General features: G+C 37.4%; 1 protein-coding gene across 4 annotated transcripts in view; it reads right to left on the bottom strand.

The window, feature by feature from the left end:
• The window catches only part of CNTLN (centlein), a 290333-nt gene that overhangs the window by 200494 nt on the left and 67730 nt on the right, over nt 1-22109 (bottom strand). For all 4 annotated transcript variants that reach the window (XM_034663956.1, XM_034663954.1, XM_034663953.1 and 1 more), the window contains exon 3: nt 22006-22090. In XM_034663956.1, the coding sequence (XP_034519847.1) occupies nt 22006-22090 (85 nt within the window). The remainder of the gene's footprint in view (nt 1-22005; nt 22091-22109) is intronic.

Genomic DNA, 22109 nt, shown 5'->3' with positions numbered 1-22109 from the left:
GGAGGGGGGTGGGGGAATGGGATAGACTGGTGATGGGTAGTAAGGAGGGCACGTATAGCATGGTGCACTGGATGTTACACGCAACTAATGAAGCATCGAACTTTACATCGGAATCCAGGGATGTACTGCATGGTGACTAACATAATATAATAAAAAATCATTAAAAAAAAAAGGATTAACTAGTTTTCATAATAATGTCTATTATCACAATTCTCATTTCTGGTGACATGCCCATCGATTTTCAGGTAAACAGTGCAAGTATGTATTAGTTTAAGATGAAGAACACATAAAAACTGGATGCTAAATATTGCCACATTCAAAAAGCAAACTTTTGGGATTTAGGTGCATAACAAAAGAAAAACAAAATTTCATAAAACATTCTAATCAAAGAAAATGTGTATGTAGCTAAGATAAGAATTAATCTTATTTGAGTATCATTTGGAAGAAAACATTTTTTAGAGAAGCAATTATAGTTTTACAAAGGCATACATAATTTTTAAGATTGTAAAATGGAAAGTTTGTTTTGGTAGCAAAGATACCTTGCTGTATAGAAAAAATATTCAGGAATTAAAACTGCCATAGTTTTTAACTGGATGTTCTTTTCGCCTGCCAGAGATACCTAAACAATACCTAATTACCGGGTGTGTCCCTGACTCAATTCTTCGTTTCCCTCTTATTTCACAGCTCTTCTCTCAGAAAATTTATTTACCCCTTCTTGGCTTCTGTTCTCATCTCTGTCTGAGAGTCTTACTAATCCTAATTCAGCCCTGATTCTCTCCCAATCACCAATGCCACATTTCCAACTTTCAATATAATACCTCCACTTGGATTATCTGCTGGAACTTGAAACTAGCGTGCCAAAACTGAAATCCATATCCTGATACTATCTCTTTCTAAACTTCTTCAACTTTTGTCAACCCAACTTTTGTTCATTTTTTCAACTAATATTTATTAAGCACCCACTACATGCTTATAAGCTTTTTTAAAGTCTCCAGGTCATTCTTAACTGCACCCTTCCCCAAAGCCCCAGTGGCCTATCAACCAAGAAGGCACATCAAGTTATAACACACTGTTCTGTTATTAAGTAGGATGCTCAATAGAAAACCCTGACCTACATTCCATCTCTGATCTATCAGTGATGCTGATCTGAATCTTAAATATCAATTTATTTTGTACTCCCATATTTACTCCTTAGTAAACATGCTCCAAGTGACTTGAGGAGGAGCTTCAAGAATAAGATGAGAACCAGGGTGACTTTCAGGAATAAAGTGAGAGTATCTACTACATTCTAATTTTTTAAGCTATAATGTTAATTGTCAATTTTACTTTACTTCTAATTAAAAATATTTTAGGAGCACCTGGGTGGATCAGTTGGTTAAGTGTGCCACTCTTGATTTCAGCTCAGGTCATGATCTCAGAGTGGTGAGACTGACCCACATCAACACTGGGTGTAGTCTGCTTAAGAGTCTCTCTCTCCCTCTCCCTCTATCCCGATCCCCCACCACTGCTCACATGCATATGCTCTCTCTCTCTTAAAAAAAAGCAAAATTAAATACTGAACACATACAAAAATAATCTGTGAGAAATATATAAGGTATGAAGTATAGAACAAAAAGAGCAGCCTTGTATCCACAACCACCTAATTCAGAAACACAATTTTACCATTATCTTTGAGTCCTCTGTAGGCCCCTGATCCTTAATACTTCCAGGTCCTCCAGGGCAAGGCACTATCCTACAACTTTGGTTCTTAGCCTTCTCTCGTCTTTCTGTATAGTTTGAAGACATACATATCCCTATTTGATATACTATACAGTTTAGCTTATTTTTGAACTTTATATAAATTAAATCATACTATACATATTCTGTATCTTGCTATTTTTTGCTCAACATGTGATCCCAAATTCATCCATACTGATAGGTGTAGCTACAGTTCAATTACCTTGGTGTATAATATTATTCTATTATATAAGTATACTATAATATATTTATCTATCTCTTGTCAGTGTATATTTCAGCTGTCTTCCATTTTGGGAAAAGGGGTATACAAACAATGCTGCTATAAACACTCTTAAACATGTCTCCTGATACAGATGAGCAAGAATTTCTCCCAAGCAGTATTTTTCAAACTACAGATTGCAACCTAGTAATGGGTCATTAAATCAATTTAGTCATTACAATCAGCATTCTTTAAAAGTGGAATAGAATACAATAGAAAATATCAAAATGTAAGTAAGCATAAATTCATAGCAAAAAAGTATGCCATAGGATAAAATTATGAAAGAAGCAAATACTTTATATTAAGTATCTCCTAAATTTTACAGTGTTTAATTTTTGATTTATAGTTTATTTAAATATTATTAAATTCATATTTGGTACATACTTTGTTATATTTTTACCTTTATTATATATAGTAAAGACAATTATTATATAAAATTTTTATTTCATGTGTGGTTATACTAGGGTCATTTAGTAGAATGTACTTTTTTCAGTGTAGGGGTCATATTAATAAAAGTTTAAAAAATATTGCTTAAGATCATATTTGGAGGTAAAGTCGCTAAGTCATAGGCTATAAGCACTTCAAGAGTTCTCACAGCTCCACATCTACACCAACACTTGACTCTCAAGCTTAGTAAATTTTTACAAATCTACTAAGTATAAATGGTTCTTTGATATAGTTTTAATTTTTATTTCCTATTTTAATATTATTTATAATTTATTTCCTATTTTAAATGTGCCTAACATCAATCAAACAGCTTAAGAATCGATGCGTAAGTGTGGCCCATCCACAATTCACAGCCTATTTTTCTATTCTCATCTAAGCGTTACCCTCCTTCAAGATTCAATCTCTCCCTTCCTCCATGAAGGTTTCCCCAAACTGTCACAGTAATTTCTACCCATTCTAGATTTCTGTCTTGCCCATATTATTCATTAGACACATTACATACTATCTATGTACTCATAATGTTTTCCAAACCAGATTAGCAAATGTTTATGAATGAGATTGACACAGAATGATAAATTCAATCATATGAACACTAAGACTGTTTACAGATTATCTATAGACCTCTCCTTTGAAAGGAGAACTGACAAAACTTGAGAATCCTCATCTATTCTGGAAATTATTTAGATCCTAGGAAGGAAAGAACACTGAACCAAATGATTAAAGTTTTAGAAGGGATTGCCCATTCATGTTCAGCTAAACTTAACAGAAATTGACAACTTAAACACCAATAGCAAGCCCTTTCATGAGAATTACTTAATAATTTGAATTCCAGCATTTGAGTGAATTTAGTAATCAACAAGGCCAAATATAGACTTAATTTTTAAATAAAAAAGCGTAATACAGCAGGTAGTTAACCCAAATTATCAATATTCTTGTAATTAGTTTGATAAATCTGATATTATGTTGAATAATCATTAAAGTAATAGATAAAGATGCACTCCCAATAAAAGACAACCAATAAGTTAAACCTTTAAAGATTTGTAAAATTTTGTATAATGCAAAATATTTTCGTATTAAAGTATGCTCTTACTGACCTACTTTAAATAATGAAAGTACAGGTATATACAGCTGTAGTTCATTTTAAAAAGTAGCTTTATGAAACTTTTCAACAAACTTCTCTGGATAGAGTACATTCTTAATGGTCTGGCTTGAGTTAATATTAAAATAGCAAATAGAACTCAAAGGAACCATAAAGCATAAGGGGTGACAAGAGAAAGTATGTCTAGAACAAATAATTTATTATGGATAAGACGTGAAATGAATAATTCACATCATGGTCAAGAGAAGTCTATAGAGTAAGAAGAGAATGATAAAGAGTATGACACAGGAAAAAAGGGGAAGGAGGGGCAGCAGAATAAAACTTTATTGAGCAATACTTGAGCATAGTTAATATATTATTTATATGACCTACTTTCAAATGGGCATAAAAGTTTTAGTAAAAAACAGAAAAGTTATGAAGCCACAACAACTAAAACAATGGTAAATGGAGAAAAAGGAAGGTGTAACAGATCTATTTGTAACTGAAAACCAAAACTTATCTCTGAGCTTCCTATAAGGTTAAAAAAAAGGGGGGGGTGAAGTGGGCATATAATGTTAAAGAGCGATCATCATCTAATTAAATACAATACACTAGGCTGTGAGCGGAGTCATGTTATCTAATGCAATACTAAAAGGGGAATTTATTACATGATCTATTTTATAACCATCAGTGACAAAGCTAAGGCACAGTCTTGCCAAAAGAAGTTATAGGCAATGTTTTATGCTATCATCAGTAAAATGTTATAATATTATTGTACTTCTATGAAAGTTTTTTCTGCAAACAGCTAAAAAATAGTGTGCATGAATGTGTGTATATGTGTGTGTGTAACTTTCTAGATATTTGACTAGATACATAAGTAAGATTTAAATAAGCTGTAAGAATTGTCATTCTTAAGTGTTACTCTCCTCCACTTATAGAGTATAACTTATAAGTCTTAAAAATTAAGAGCTATAAGTCTTAAAAATTAAGAGCTACTTAATATTGCTCAGTGGAACAACAGAAACATACTGGAGGGACTTCCAGTTTCCACTCAAGCACGTAAGGCACTTGGAAGTCATCTCTCCTATTCGCAAACATGAGAAAAAGCTGAACTAACTAAAAATCAACAACTCTTCTTAGATATGTCAAAGAACTGGGGTCATAGAGCAAACTGTTGTTCCCCAAACTAGAGAAACAGACAGTTAATACATATAGTGGCAATTTACCAGAGCAGAAAACTCCATGGGAACCACTACCCAGGTGGGAAAATCTAATCTGCAATTAACAGATTGCTGGAAGATCAAAGTGGAGAAGTTTTGAAAGTTAAAAGGTCCAAAAAAGCCCAATCTTAGGGAAGTTTTGTCAGAGCCTAACCAACTTGGCAGAAGGGAAATAACTAACTCCAGCACCCTTTATCTAGCTTTCCTAATAATCCAAGGAGGAAAAAATTGAGAAGCACTTATGAAGGTCACAGTGTAGGGACACAAGCTCTCTAAAAGACTGAGACCTAATTATGGGACTCTAGAATACTTCCCCTCCCCCGACACCTCACCACATCAGTAGGGCTTCTGTATAACAACCAGGGAACACAATGGAAAGAACTGTGTGTCTCAGATGATATTTAAGAAACTTCTACAGAAACCCAAATAAAAAGAACAATAAAACAAAGTTTAGCCTCTGACACATATAGCTACAGCCAACAGTAAACACGGCCTAAGCCCTAGACAGATAAACATAAAACCTCACACTAAAGGCCTATTCACCTCAGAACTTTTTACCCATTTAGTCAATTTTGTCAACTTGGCTATGCCACAGCACCCACAGTATCCAGTTTTTGATAGTTTTTGATGAAACACCAGTCTAGATGTTACTGTGAACATATTTTTCAGATGTGATTAACATTTAAATCAGTGGACTTTGAGTAAAGAAGATTACCTCTCCATAATGTGACTGGGCCTCATCCAATCAACTGAAGACCATAAGAGAAAGGGCTACAGTCCTCTGAGGAAGAAGGAACTGTGCCTCCAGACTGCCTTTTGATTGAGTTCCAAAAGTAACACTTCCCTGGGTCTCCACCTTGCCAGCCAGCCATGCACAATTCAGACTTGTCAGCCCACAACTGGGGAGCCAATGCCTTAAAATCAATTTCCTTCTCCAGATAGATAGATATAGATAGATAAACAGACATATGTATGCACATCTATTACTTCTCCTTCTCTGAAGAGGCCTAACAGATTTTGGTCCCATTTTGGACTTCAGTCTTAAATTGCAAGAGCATGGATACCATCAACAACCTGAATGAGCTTAGAAGCAGATTTTTCTTAAATCAAGCCTCCATATGAGAGCACAACCCAACTGAAACCTTGATTACAACCATATGAGATCCCAGCTATGCCCAGGCTCCTGACCCACAGCAACTTAATAACTGTATTGTTTTAATGCACTAGTTTATGATAATTTATTATACAGCAACAGAAAAACCAATATAATGTAATCTATTTTCCCACAGAATTTACACTAAAAATAATAGAGAAGGTGGTTATGTAACATAGGCATTATAAATCCTGACAGTACAAAAAAAAAAAACCAACAACCAAAAAATGCTAAGAATTAGAAATTAAGTTCTCCAATTACTCTCCATAAGTTCACTTTAAAATGCAAGAAAAACAAAGGCTATTGAATAAATCAAAATACACTAATTTTCTTACCTTTTTAAAGTGCACAGTTGAGAGATATTATATACATTTTTCAGAATATGTTAGAAGCAAGACGTATACTATTAAATATAATATATAAGGTAATAACTTAATCACTCAAAGAAATGATATAGACTCTAAACATCCCAAACTATCAACGTGAAAATGCATGCATACGCAAACACACAAACACACACAAATGAAAAATACAACAATATAAAAAGCTAAGAAAACATTAAAAACAGTAAGCATAAGGTCAGAGAACAAAGATCAAATAAGTATGTTATATCAAGAAATGTAGATGAGATAAACTTATCTTTAAAAAAGTAAAGATGTATAGTTTGAGTCAAAACTCACTTCCGGAAAAGATGGTGAATTAGGAGGATCCTAAACTTACCTCATCCCACACACATAACTAGGTAACACCCACATCAGAGTAAATAACCCAGAAAAATGACTGAAGATTGGCAGAACAGACTCTCCCCAGCTAATACAGAGAACGGGCCACAATGAAGAGGGTAGGGAGGGCAGAGACATGGTTGGGAGCTAAACGGACCAACCAACGAACGGGACTGTATGTGGGAGGGAGGGGCACTACAGTGGTGGAAATGGCAAAGGTGCCCCAGGCATAGGGAATCTGCACAGGAAAGAAAATCCCCATAACATTTGACCTTGAAAACCAGAGGGGCATAATTTTGCAAGTTCTTACAATCAGTGGGGCTTAACACCTAGAACTTTGAAAGTCAGCCAGCTTGGCTCTGCGAGAACCTGGAGAGCAAGAGGAAACTGAGTCCCTACGCTTAAAGAGATAGCATCACAAAGAGCCCCGTAGAGATACAGCATAGAAGCAGCAATTTGAAAAATGCCTCAGGTATACATGAAGAAGATTTCCTTGCTAATCTCAGAGTCTTTGCTGGAGGGACAGAGATCTTTGGGATACTTCTCCAGGAGCTAAGTGGGTACCATTTCCCTTTTCACCCACCAGCTTAGAGAAAGAACCCTGCGAAAACCAGCACAGTCCCAATACTCCACCTAGCTGGCTATCAGCATACTTTGCTTTCCTCCCCACACTCCCATCCTTTTACTTCCATGGATGCACACCCTCCAACCATGGCAGGAGTTTTGGGCGGCTGTAGGTCCCCTCCCCCAGTGGACAGTTTTGGATCTTGCCAGCACTGTGTGCCCTGCCCCCACATTTTCCTATGGATCCAAGCACTCTACCCCTGCAGCAGTTTTCTAAGGCAGCTCCAGGTCCTTCCCAGAGCAGACCTGTGCAAGCCTTGCTAACAATGTGCTCCCCAACCCTCGTTCTCCTGCAGACCTGACCCCTCCCATATACCCTTAGAGCCCATCAAAAGCAGTGCCACAAGCCTGGCAGTGTGCTAGCAGACTGAATAGGTGCCAGCACCACTCCAAAGTGACTGCTGCTCCAAGGAGAGGGGAAGATAACCATGCACACCAGTCCAGCTGAGGAGCCAGCAGTGGGTTGGGGCAGATATCTGGTCTGACCACAGGCTCTGCCTAGCAACGGAAGCATCTCAGGGGACAATATAGGGTAAGCACCCTTCAGTTCAGTGCTACTACATCTCTGGCAAATGTCTGGTCTGACTCAACTCAAGCCCAAGGCGGCCCCAGACTGGCCCACTAACAACGGAAGGACCAAACCCTGAAAACAATAGGCAAAGGGAACCACTGCAAACAACTGGACTGAAAGGCAAAAGCAGTTCAGCCACAAGGGTAGGGGGCATGACACACATAGGAGACCCCCTGAAGAGCCAGGTTCTGGTGAACAGGGGACATTGCACTGCAGGACACTATAGGACCTCTTCTTCATAAGGTCACTACTTTCAAAACCAGGAGACATAGCTGACTTTCCTACCACAAAGAAACAGACACAGAGAGTTAGACAAAGTGAGAAGACAGAGAAGTATGTCCCAGAAGCAAGAACAGGACAAAATCACAGCAAGAGAGCTAAATGAAACGGAGAGAAGTAATATGACTGAGAGAATTTAAAGTAAAGTTCATAAAGATACTCACGGGACTTGAAAAAAGAGCGGAGGACCTCAGTGAGGTCCTTAGGAAAGAGTGAGAAAACATATATAAAAGAACCAAACAGAGATGAAGAACTCAAAATGAAATTAAGGGGCATCTGAGTGGCTCAGTCCAATGTCCAACTCTTGATTTTGGGTCAGGTCATGATCTCAGGGTCATGAGTTCAAGTCCCACATCAGGCTCTGTGCTCAGTGGGGAGGTCTGCTTAGGATTCCGCCTTTCCCTCTGCCCTTCCCCCACCACTGACATGCTCTCTATCTCTAAAAAAATAAAAATAATAAAAATAACTGAAATTTAAAATACACTATTTGGAATAAACAGATGAGAGAAAAAGAACAAATCAGAGACCTGGAAGAAAGAGTAATGGAGAGCAATGAAGCTGAACAGGAAAGAGTAAAAAATAATAATACAAAATGAAAATAGATATAGGGAATTCAACGACTCCATCAAGTATAATAACATTCCCATTATAGGAATCCCAGAAGAAGAGAGAAAAAAGGGGACAGAAAATTTATTTGAAGAAATAATAGCTTAAAAAAATCCCCAAATCTGGGGAAGGAAAGAGAAATTGAAATTCCCAAGGCATAGAGAGCCCCCAACAAAATCAACCCAAGGAGGTCCATACCATGACAGATAATAATTAAAACGGCAAAAAGCAGTGATAAGGAGAGAATTTTAAGAGCAGCAAGGGAAAAGAAAACAGTTACATACAAGGGAAACCTCATAAGGCTACTGGCTGATTTTAACAAAAACTTCGCAGGCCAGAAGACAGTGGCATGATATATTCAAGGTACTGAAAGGAAAAAACCTGCAGCCAAGAATACTCTGTCCAGAAAGGCTATCATTCAGAAGGAGAGATAAAAAGTTTCCCAAAGAAAGTTAAAAGAATACATCACCACTAAACCAGCCTACAAGAACTGTTAAGGAACTCTTTGAATGGAAAGAAAAGGCCATTAGTAGGAGTAAGAAAAGCAGAAAGCACAAGAGAAATAAAAATTCATGTATCTGTAAAATTCAGTCAAGGAATTCACAAAATAAAAGGATGTAAAGTAAGACACCACATACCAAAAAGGTGGCAGGGGAGAGAAGATAAGAATGGGTTCAAACGTAAGTTGACAATCAATGTAATATAAAATGTTGTATGTATAAGATGTTATATACAAACCCAATGGTAACCACAAATAAAACATCAGAACAGATGTGAAAAATAATAAAGAGAAAGAAATTCAAGTGTATCACTAAAGAAAGCCAGGAAACCATGAGAGAAGAGACCAAGAGAAGAAAGGAATAGAAAAGAACTACAAAAATAACCATAAAATGAGCAACAAAATGGCAATAAGTACATAACTATCAATAATTACTTCGATTATAAATTAACTAAACGCTCCAATCAAAAGACATAGGGTGATGGACCAGATAAAAAAACAAGACCCATTCATATGTTGCCAACAGGAGACTCATTTCAGACCTGAAGACACATGCAGATTCAAAGTAAATGGATGGAAAACATGTATCACATAAACGGAATTGAAAAGAAGGTTGGGTAGCAATACTTATATTAGACAAAATAGACTTTAAAACAAAGATGGAAACGAGACAAAGAAGGACACTATATAATCATAAAGGGCACAATCCAACAAGAAGTTATAACAATTATAAATATTTATGCACCCAACATGGGAGCAACGAAACACATAAGCAGCTAAAAATAACACACATAAAGGAAGTAATCAATAGTAATACAATAATAGTAGGGGACTTTTAACACCCACTTATAGTGATGGATGAACATCCATAAGAAAATCAACTAGGTGGATCTAACAGATATATTCAGAACATTCCATCCTAAAATAGGAGAATATGCATTCTTTTTAAGTGCACATATTAGGTCACAAAACAAGTCTCAAAAAGTTCAAAAAATAGAAGTCATAGATAGCATGCATCTTTTCCATCCACAATGCTATGAAACCAGAAAACAACACTAAGGAAAAAAATCTGTATAGAACATAAATGCAGGAAAGTTAAGTAACATGCTACTAAACTATGAATGGGTCAACCAAGAAATCAAAAAGGAAATAAAGAAAATACACAAAGATAAATGAAAATGAAAATACAACAGTCCAAAATCTTTGGGATGGAGCAAAAGCAGTTCTAAGAAGGAAGTTTATAGGAATACAGGCCTCCTTCAAGAAGCAAGAAAAATCTCAAATACACAACCTAATCTTAAATCTATAGAAATGAAAAAGAACAAACCAAACCCAAAACCAGTAGAAGGAAGGAAATAATAAAGATTAGAGCAGAAATATATGAAAGAAAAACTAAAATAATAATCATAATAAAACAGATCAATGAAACCAGGAGATGGTTTTTTGAAAAGATCAACAAAATTGACAAATCTTTAGCCAGACTTATCAAAAAAAATTTTTTTAAAGAGAGAGGGCTAACAGTATCGTAAATGAAAGAAGAGGAATAGCAACCGCCACCACAGTAATACAACGGATTTTAAGAGAATACCATGAAGAATTACATGCCAACAAATTGGACAACCTAGAAGAAATGGATAAATTCCTAGAAACATATAACTTACCAAAACTGAATTAGGAAGAAACAGAAAATAGATCAATTAGCAACAAGGAAAATGAATCAGAAAACTCCCAACAAACAAAGTCCAGGACCTGACACCTCCACAGGTAAATTCTACCAAACATTTAAAGAAGAGTTAATACTTATTCTTCTCAAACTACTCCAAAAAATAGAAAAGGAAAGGTTCCAAATTCATTGTAGGAGAATGGCATTACCATGATACCAAAACCAAATATACACTACAAAGAAGAGAACTACAAACCACGATCTCTGATGAATGTCGATGCAAAAATCCTCAACAAAATATTAGCAAATTGAATACAACAATACATTAAAAAATATTCACCATGGTCAAGTGAAATTTATTCCTGTGATGTAAGGGTAGTTCATATCAATGAACATGATACAACACATCAACAAAAGAAAGGATCAAACCATATGATCATTTCAATAGATGCAGAAAAAGCATTTGACAAAGTACAACATCCATTCAGAATAAAAACCCTCAACAAGTAGGCTTAGGGCAAACATACCTCAACGTAATAAAGGCCATATATGAAAATTCACAGCTAACATCATACTCCGTGGTGAAAAACCAAGACCACTCCCCAAGATTAGAAACAAGAAAAGGATGTAGTATGTCCACTCTCACCACTTTTATTCAGTATAGTACTGGAAGTCCTAGTCATAGCAATCAGACAACAAAATGAAATAAAAGAAATCAAACTTGGTAAGGAAGAGGTAAAACTTTCACTATTTGCAGATGACATGATATTATATACAGAAAATCCAAAAGACTACACACACACACACACACACACACACACACAAAACTATAAGAACTGAAAATGAATTCAGTGAGGTTGCAGGATACAAAATCAATATACTGAAATCCACTGCATTTCTATATACTAATAATGAAGAAGCAGGAAGAGAAATTAAGAAAATAATTCCATTTATAACTGCACCAAAAAAATAAAAAGATACCAAGGAATAAACTTACCCAAAAAAGTGGAAGACTCATACTCTGAAAACTATAAAACGTTGATGAAAGACAAAACAAAGAAATGGAAAGACATTTCATGCTCATGGATTATTGTTAAAATGTCTATACTACCCAGGTTAGGAGTTAAGATGGCGGAGGAGTAGGGGACCCCTTTTTCAGCCGGTCCCCTGAGTTGAGCTGGACAGGTACAAGACCAGCATGAAAATCCATGGAATAAGCCTGAGACGCAGGAAGATACATCTGGATCTCTACAAATGAACATCTCCAGCGCTGAGTATTGAGGTACGAAGCGGGGAGCCGTGAAACCATGCACAGATATCAGAAAATAAACGGAAGGGGGATGGAGCCACTGTGTCCGTACGCCGGGAAGCGGTAGCCACCTGCACGGGGGAGCAGGCGGACCGCGGACCCGCACCCTCGAGACAGCAGAGCCCGTGAGCCGGGAGCACGCGCCACCAAGCATCTCACGGAGCTCCGGAACTCTGGTGTGCTCACTGGATCCAGGCTGAGACCGGGAGCTCCGGGAGCACGTGCGGGGCGGCTGGCGGGCCACCTACACCAGGGAGCTGGCGGACCGCGGACCCGCACCCTTGAGACAGAAGAATGAGACCGTGAGCTGGGAGTGCGCGCCACCAAGCATCTCACGGAGCTCCGGAACTCCGCTGTGCTCACTGGATCCAGACTGAGACCAGGAGTTCCGGGAGCGCGCGCAGGGCGGCTGGTGGCTGGCGGGGTTAGAAACACAAAGGACAGGGACGCGCCGGCCCTGGAAGTGAGGGCTGGGACGCCGGGTGTGGGGCGCACAGCCCGGGATGCTGCAGGGTTGAGCAACACCAACAGAAACAGACTTAAAGTGGCCAGAACATCAGTGGAGAACGGGCTGCGATCCCTCTGTTCTGAGACAGAGGCTGAATTTCGGCCGCTGCTGCTCAGACTCTCAGAAGAGGCACAGCAAACGGCCAGGGAAAGACACCAGAGAACAAAAGCCTGGAAATACTGGATCACAAGGTGCCCATCCCCAACCCCCCTCGCAGGGGACACGGAGACTCTACCCAAACAGGGTTTCCTGAGTATCGGCGCGGCAGGACCCTCCCCTACAACGCAGGCTGAAAAATCAAGAAGCACACAACCCGGGGCACCTGAGTGGCGCAGTCATTAAGCACCTGTCTTCGGATTAGGGCGTGATCACAGTGTTCCCGAAAGGAATCCCTCACCGGGCGCCTCCGCTGGGAGCCTGATTCTTCCTCTCTCACTCTCCTGCTTGGGTTCCCTTTCTTGCTGACTGTCTGTCTCTCTCTCTCAAATAAATAAATAAAATCTTTAAAGAAGAAGCCCACATCCCTAAGATCTCTATAAAACAAGGGCGCACAGCCTGGGTCCCAGTCAATAATTTGGGCTCTGGACAACCCCGCAACCTCTCCTCATCAGAATGACCAGAAGGAGAAGCCCCCCCCAGCAAAGAAAAGACAGTGAGTCTGTGGCCTCTGCCACAGAAATAATAGATATGGATGTATCCAAATTATCAGAACGGGAATTCAGAGCAACAATAGTCAAGATGATGAGTAGACTTGAAAAAAGTATTAACGAAAATGTTACTCAGAATATAGAATCCCTAAGGACGAAAATGAGAGCGAATCTGACAGAAATTAAAAATTCTATGAGCCAAATGCAGTCAAAACTAGAGGCTCTGACGGCCAGGGTCACCGAGGCAGAGGAACGCGTTAGCGAATTGGAGGATGGGTTAGTAGAAGAAAAAACGAAAATAGAAGCTGGTCTTAAAAAAATCCACGCCCACGAATGTAGATTACGGGAGATTACTGACTCTATGAAACGATCCAATGTCAGAATCATCGGCATCCCTGAAGGGGTGGAGAAAAACAGAGGTCTAGAAGAGATATTTGAACAAATTGTAGCTGAAAACTTCCCTAATCTAGCAAGGGAAACAAGCATTCGTGTCCAAGAGGCAGAGAGGACCCCATCCAAGCTCAACCAGGACAAACCTACGCCACGGCATGTCATAGTGCAATTCGCAAATATTAGATCCAAGGATACAGTATTGAAAGCGGCCAGGGCAAAGAAATTTCTCACGTACCAAGGCAAAGGTATCAGGATTACGTCAGACCTGTCTACAGAGACCTGGAATGAGAGAAAGGCTTGGGGGGGCATTTTTAAAGCTCTTTCAGAGAAAAACATGCAGCCAAGGATCCTTTATCCAGCAAAGCTGTCATTCAGAATTGATGGAGAAATAAAGACGTTCCAAAATCGCCAATCATTAACCAATTTCGTAACCACGAAACCAGCCCTACAGGAGATATTAAGGGGGGCTCTATAAAGGTAAAAAGGCCCCAAGAGTGATACAGAGCAGCAAGTCACAACCGATACAAAGACTTTAAAGAGAAATGGCATCATTAAAATCATATCTGTCAATAATCTCTATCAATCTAAATGGCTTAAACTCTCCCATAAAACGCCACAGGGTTGCAGATTGGATAAAAAGACATGACCCATCCATTTGCTGTCTACAAGAGACTCATTTTGAACCCAAAGATGCATTCAGACTTAGAGTAAGGGGATGGAGTACCATCTTCCACGCAAATGGACCTCAAAAGAAAGCTGGAGTAGCAATTCTCATATCAGATAGACTGGATTTTAAACTAGAGGCCATAGAGAGAGATACAGAAGGGCACTATATTATTCTTAAAGGAAGTATTCAACAAGTGGATATGACAATTATTAATATATATGCCCCCAACAGGGGAGCAGCAAGATACACAAGCCAACTCTTAACCAAAATAAAGAGACATATAGATAAGAACACAGTAATAGTAGGGGACCTCAACACCCCACTATCAGAAATAGACAGAACACCCTGGCAAAAACTAAGCAAAGAATCAAAGGCTTTGAATGCCATACTCGACGAGTTGGACCTCATAGATATATATAGAACACTACACCCCAGAACCAAAGAATACTCATTCTATTCAAATGCCCATGGAACATTCTCAAGAATAGATCATGCTCTGGGACACAAAACAGGTCTCAGCCAATACCAAAAGATTGAAATTATCCCCTGCATATTCTCAGACCACAACGCTCTGAAATTGGAACTCAACCACAAGGAAAAACCTGGAAGAAACTCAAACACTTGGAGGCTAAGAACCATCCTGCTCAAGAATGACTCGATAAACCAGGAAATCAAAAAACAAATTAAACAATTTATGGAGACCAACGAGAATGAATACACAACGGTCCAAAACCTATGGGATACTGCAAAGGCAGTCCTAAGGGGGAAATACATAGCCATCCAAGCCTCACTCAAAAGAATAGAAAAATCTAAAATGCAGTTTCTATATTCTCACCTCAAGAAACTGGAACAGCAACAGAGGGACAGGCCTAACCCACTGACAAGGAAGGAGTTGACCAAGATTAGAGCAGAAATCAATGAATTAGAGACCAGAACCACAGTAGAGCAGATCAACAGGACTAGAAGCTGGTTCTTTGAGAGAATCCATAAAATTGATAGACCACTGGCAAAACTTGTCCAAAAACAAAGAGAAAGGACTGAGATTATTAAAATTATGACTGAAAAGGGAGAGGTCACGACCAGCACCATTGAAATTGCAAGGATTATTAGAAACTTTTATCAACAGCTATATGCCAAAAAACTAAACAATCTGGAAGAGATGGAGGCCTTCCTGGAAACCTATAAACTACCAAGACTGAAACAGGAAGAAATAGATTTCTTAAATAGGCCAATTAACTATGAAGAAATTGAGTCAGTGATAAACAACCTTCCAAATAATAAAACTCCAGGCCCAGACGGTTTTCCTGGGGAATTCTACCAAACATTCAAAGAAGAAATAATACCTATTCTCCTAAAGCTATTTCAAAAAATAGAAACAGAAGGAAAGCTACCAAACTCATTCTATGAGGCTAATATTACCTTGATCCCCAAACCAGGCAAAGACCCCCTCAAAAAGGAGAATTACAGACCGATTTCTCTAATGAATATGGATGCCAAAATCCTCAACAAGATCCTTGCTAATAGAATCCAACAGTACATTAAAAGGATTATCCATCATGACCAAGTGGGATTCATACCTGGGATGCAAGCATGGTTCAACACTCGCAAATCAATCAATGTGATACATCATATCAACAAGAAAAGACTCAAGAACCATATGATCCTCTCAATTGATGCAGAAAAAGCATTTGACAAAATACAGCATCCTTTCCTGATTAAAACCCTTCAGAGTGTAGGAATAGAGGGTACATTTCTCAATCTCATAAAAGCCATCTATGAAAAGCCTACTGCAAGCATTATTCTCAATGGGGAAAAGCTGGAAGCCTTTCCCTTAAGATCAGGAACACGACAAGGATGCCCACTCTCGCCACTATTATTCAACATAGTACTAGAAGTCCTTGCAACAGCAATCAGAAGACAAAAAGGGATCAAAGGTATCCAAATCGGCAAAGAAGAAGTCAAACTGTCTCTCTTTGCAGATGACATGATACTCTATATGGAAAACCCAAAGGAATCCACTCCCAAACTATTAGAAGTTATAGAACAATTCAGTAAGGTGGCAGGATACAAAATCAATGCCCAGAAATCAGTTGCATTTCTATACACGAATAACGAGACTGAAGAAAGAGAAATTAGGGAATCCATCCCATTTACAATAACACCAAAAACCATGCGTTACCTTGGAATTAACTTAACCAGAGACGTAAAGGACCTATATGCTAGAAACTATAGATCACTTTTGAAAGATATTGAGGAAGACATAAAAAGATGGAAAAATATTCCATGCTCATGGATTGGAAGAATTAACATAGTTAAAATGTCCATACTACCCAGAGCAATCTACACTTTCAATGCTATCCCGATCAAAATACCGAGGACATTTTTCAAAGAACTGGAACAAATAGTCCTTAAATTTGTATGGAACCAGAAAAGGCCCCGAATCTCCAAGGAACTGTTGAAAAGGAAAAACAAAGCTGGGGGCATCACAATGCCGGATTTCGAGCTGTACTACAAAGCTGTGATCACAAAGACAGCATGGTACTGGCACAAAAACAGACACATCGACCAATGGAACAGAATAGAGAACCCAGAAATGGACCCTCGGCTCTTTGGGCAACTAATCTTTGATAAAGCAGGAAAAAACATCCGGTGGAAAAAAGACAGTCTCTTCAATAAATGGTGCTGGGAAAATTGGACAGCTACATGCAAAAGAATGAAACTTGACCACTCTCTCACACCATACACAAAAATAAACTCCAAATGGATGAAAGACCTCAATGTGAGACAGGAATCCATCAAAATTCTAGAGGAGAACATAGGCAACAACTTCTATGACATCGGCCAGAGCAACCTTTTTCACGACACATCTCCAAAGGCAAGAGAAATAAAAGATAAAATGAACTTATGGGACTTTATCAGGATAAAGAGCTTCTGCACAGCCAAGGAAACAGTCAAAAAAACTAAGAGACAGCCCACGGAATGGGAGAATATATTTGCAAAGGACACCACAGATAAAGGACTGGTATCCAAGATCTACAAAGAACTTCTCAAACTCAATACACGAGAAACAAATAAACAAATCATAAAATGGGCAGAAGATATGAACAGACACTTTTCCAATGAAGACATACAAATGGCTAACAGACACATGAAAAAATGTTCAAAATCATTAGCCATCAGGGAAATTCAAATCAAAACCACACTGAGATACCACCTTACGCCAGTTAGAATGGCAAAGATAGACAAGGCAAGAAACAACAATTGTTGGAGAGGATGTGGAGAAAGGGGATCCCTCCTACATTGTTGGTGGGAATGCAAGTTGGTACAGCCACTCTGGAAAACAGTGTGGAGGTCCCTTAAAAAGTTAAAAATTGAACTACCCTATGACCCAGCCATTGCACTACTGGGTGTTTACCCCAAAGATACAGACGTAGTAAAGAGAAGGGCCATATGCACCCCAATGTTCATAGCTGCATTGTCCACAATAGCCAAATCATGGAAGGAGCCGAGATGCCCTTCAACAGATGACTGGATTAAGAAGCTGTGGTCCATATATACAATGGAATATTACTCAGCTATCAGAAAGAACGAATTCTCAACATTTGCTGCAACATGGACGGCACTGGAGGAGATAATGCTAAGTGAAATAAGTCAAGCAGAGAAAGACAATTATCATATGATTTCTCTCATCTATGGAACATAAGAACTAGGATGATAGGTAGGGGAAGAAAGGGATAAAGAAAGGGGGGGTAATCAGAAGGGGGAATGAAACATGAGAGACTATGGACTATGAGAAACAAACTGAGGGCCTCAGAGGGGAGGGGGGTGGGGGAATGGGATAGACCGGTGATGGGTAGTAAGGAGGGCACGTATAGCATGGTACACTGGGTGTTATACGCAACTAATGAATCATCGAACTTTACATTAGAATCCAGGGATGTACTGTATGGTGACTAACATAATATAATAAAAAATCATTTAAAAAAAATGTCTATACTACCCAAAGTAATCTATACATTTAATGAACTCCTTATCAAAATACCAACAGCATTTTTCACAGAACTAGAAAAACAATCCTAAAACTTGTATCGAACCACAAAAGACCTTAAAGAGCCACAGCAATCCTGAAAAAGAAAAACAAAACTGTAGGCATCACAATTCCAGACTTCAAGTTATATTACAGTAGTAATCAAAATGGTAAGGTACTGACCCAAAAATAAACATACATCAGAGGAACAGAAAAGAAAGCCCAGAAATAATCCCACAATTATATGGTCAATTAATCTTTGATAAAGGAGATAAGAATATATGATGAGAAAAAGTCTCTTCAACAAATGGGTTTGGGAAAACTGGCCAGTTACATTGAAAAGAATGAAACTGGACCACTTTCTTACATTCTACACAAAAATAATCTCAAAATGTTTAAGGACTTAAATGTGAGACCTGAAACATAAAAATCCTAGAAGACAACATAAGCAGTCATTTCTCTGACATCAGCCATAGCAACATTTTTCTAGATATGTCTCCTGAGGCAAGGGAAACAAAAGCAAAAATAAACTGTTGGGACTACATCAAAATAAAAAGCTTCCTCACGCAAAGGAAACCATCAACAAAACTAAAGGCAACCTACTGAATGGGAGAAGATATCTGCATATGACATATCTGATAGATGGTTAGTATTCAAAATATATAAAGGACTTCTCCAACACAACCCCCAAAAACAAATAATCCAATTAAAAATGGGTAGAAGACACAAAGAAACAGTTTTCCAAAGAAGACATAAAGATGGCCAAAAGACACATGAAAAGATGCTCAACATCACTGATCATCAGGGAAATCCAAATCAAAACCACAATGAGATATCACCTTTCACCTGTCATTATGGCTAGTATCAACAAGACAAAAAATAACAAGTGTTGGTAGGGAAGTGAAGAAAACGGAACACTCATGTACTGTTGGGAATGTAACTTGGTGCAGCCATTGTGGAAAAGAGTATGGAGGTTCCTCAAAAAGTTAAAAATAGAAATACCGCATGATCCAGTAATTTCACTACTGGATATCTGCCCCCCAAAAATGAAAACACTAGTTTGAAAAGATACATGAACCACTATGTTTATTGCACCATTATATAAAATAGCGAAGATATTAAAGCAACCAAAGCATTCATGGCGAGATAAATGGATAAAGAAGATGTGGTATATGTAGAGTGGAATATTACTCAGTGTTAGAAAAGAATGAGATCTTGCCATTTGTGACATTGATCGACCTAGAGGGTATTATGCTAAATGAAATAAGTCATACAGAAAAGGACAAACACTGTATCATTTCATTTATATATGGAAGCTAAAAAAACAAAACAAAGGAACAAACAAACAAACAAACAGAAACAGATTCACAAATACAGAGAACACACTGGTGGTTGCCAAAAGGTAGGGAAGTGGAATGTGGGTGAAATAGGTGAAGGGAATTAAGAGGTACAAACTTCCAGTTATAAAATAAACAATTCATGGGGATGTTATGTGCAGCATAGGAAAAAGTCTTAAATACTACAATAATTTTGTATGATGACAGATGTAACTAGACTTCCTGTGGGGATCATTTCATAATGTATACAAATATTAAATCACTATGATGTATACCTGAAACTAACAGGCTATTGTATGCCAATTATACTTCAATAAAATAATAATAATAAATATATTACTCATTCAACAATATTCACTGGGAATCTGTTATATGCCACACAATACGGTAAATACTGGATGTCAGGGATGCAAAGGTGAATTGCTATACAAGGTTCCCCATCCTCTCACAATCTGTAATATCATGTAGAAGAATATGGTTACTTGCACCTTACTTTTCTCCCCACTGTACTCCTCAAAGGGATTTAAAAATTATTAAAGGCAAGAATTACAACTCGAAATTTTCCCTAGTACCATCACAGGATAGTATATACATTTAATATATTATACCTTGTGGAAAGTTATAACCATCATTGAACAAAAATAAACATGATTTAGGCTAAGAAATTAGGGCCCCTAAAAAGCAAATAATTTCTCTTAAGGAAATTTAGTATTTTATTCATGAGCTAAGTGATTTTGCTCAAAAAGGTAAATAATTAAACACTATCTACCCAAGGAAGAGGAAGTAGAAAAAGAATTTAGCAAAGAAAAGGGGAAATATACTGTCATTTTAAGAGTCAACATTTTAAAAAATGGTATGCTATAGCTAGCTATCTCGATCTGGTAATCCGAGCATTCCCTAAAGCACTGTAAACTTAAAACCAAAGAATATCAAAGAGTGGCAAAATCCATTCTCCTCCATAGAAAAGAGTGGTACCTGAAGATAGATTGCTCAGCCTGGATACACATTTTCCCAAACCTCCTGAATCTTGAGGCTAGTTTTTCTCAATGAAGTATGAGTATAAATGGCATTTGCCACTTTTAAGTCACAAGGTTGTATCTATTAGGCAACTTAGCCTAGCTTAATTAATATAGTAGGTACAGAACAGTATTTATCCATCTTAGGATTCATTTTGCTATTTTTTGATATTCAGGTAGCAAATAAAACTGCTTTTTTTCTCATAGCAAACTGACTAAAATGTTATTTCTAAAATTTTATCATTATAGTATCAATTATGATATTTCCTAGAAGGAAAACACAACATGGGAGAATGTATAAACTTCTAATTTAAATGTCATATAGGAGTCTATATTCCATTTTAGAAAGACATTATATGGATGTAGAGAACATAATAATAATTGAATTTTTTCTAAGTTAACTTCCACCTGAAGTCCTTTAATAAAACAACTTTAACAATAATCAAACTTAGATCAAAGTTCTCCCAAAACTGTTAATTGGCTAGGGAGGAAAATAGAGTCAAAAGTCAAAGAGCAAAGTCTCCAAACAGAGCTTACAATCACCCCAGAAAAATTACAGGCAATTCAGCACACAATGAGCAACTGGGTGCAAAATGAACTTAAATATTTTATCACAATATAGGTCATTCTTACAATAAATTTCTTTCTCCTTCATTTTTGAGATGTTTATACTTTAAAATAGTTCTGGGAAGTGCTGATCACATGGATTTTTGCAGTGATAATATACTGATTATATAATTACATATAATCTTGTTATATATGTAATTGTATAATTTACTGATTATATGTAGAACATGAGATTGTATGAATCGAAAGTACATGTTTTCAAGAAATCAAATAAAATCATCCCAGTTATTTGTTAATCTTTTCTATAAATGAAACCATCGAAAAATTTGTAAGTTTCAATGATACTACTAGTAATAAAATGGTAACTGCTAATAATAAAAGGTAAAACTCAATAAAACAACGAATAATTGCTAGATACTACTATAAAACCATAACGCTATCTTAAGAGTTTTAAAGTATAAATGACATAGCCTACTAATTCAGAAAACAACATCTTTGCTATAAGCTAAGTACACTAGTGAAGAATAATCTAACTACAGTAGTTTCAAAATAGTAACGATTTGATATAATGACCCTGATATTCTTAATGAACATTATTGCAAAAAAAATTTAAAAATAAAGATCTACTACCTGAAATAAAATATTAATTTTTAGTATTTTCTGGTACAACACCAACCTGTTCCAATTCTTGTATTTTAGCATCCTTGACTTGCAGAATTTCTAAAACTTTTCTGTCTTTAGCTTCAGATTTCTGTTTTTCTCTAGAAAGAAAAATATAGA

Source organism: Ailuropoda melanoleuca, chromosome 7, assembly GCF_002007445.2.
Source record: "Ailuropoda melanoleuca isolate Jingjing chromosome 7, ASM200744v2, whole genome shotgun sequence".
NCBI classification, from domain to species: Eukaryota; Metazoa; Chordata; class Mammalia; order Carnivora; family Ursidae; genus Ailuropoda; species Ailuropoda melanoleuca.
The sequence above is the reverse complement of the archived record's forward strand: the minus strand, read 5'-3'. Positions and strand labels throughout refer to the sequence as shown.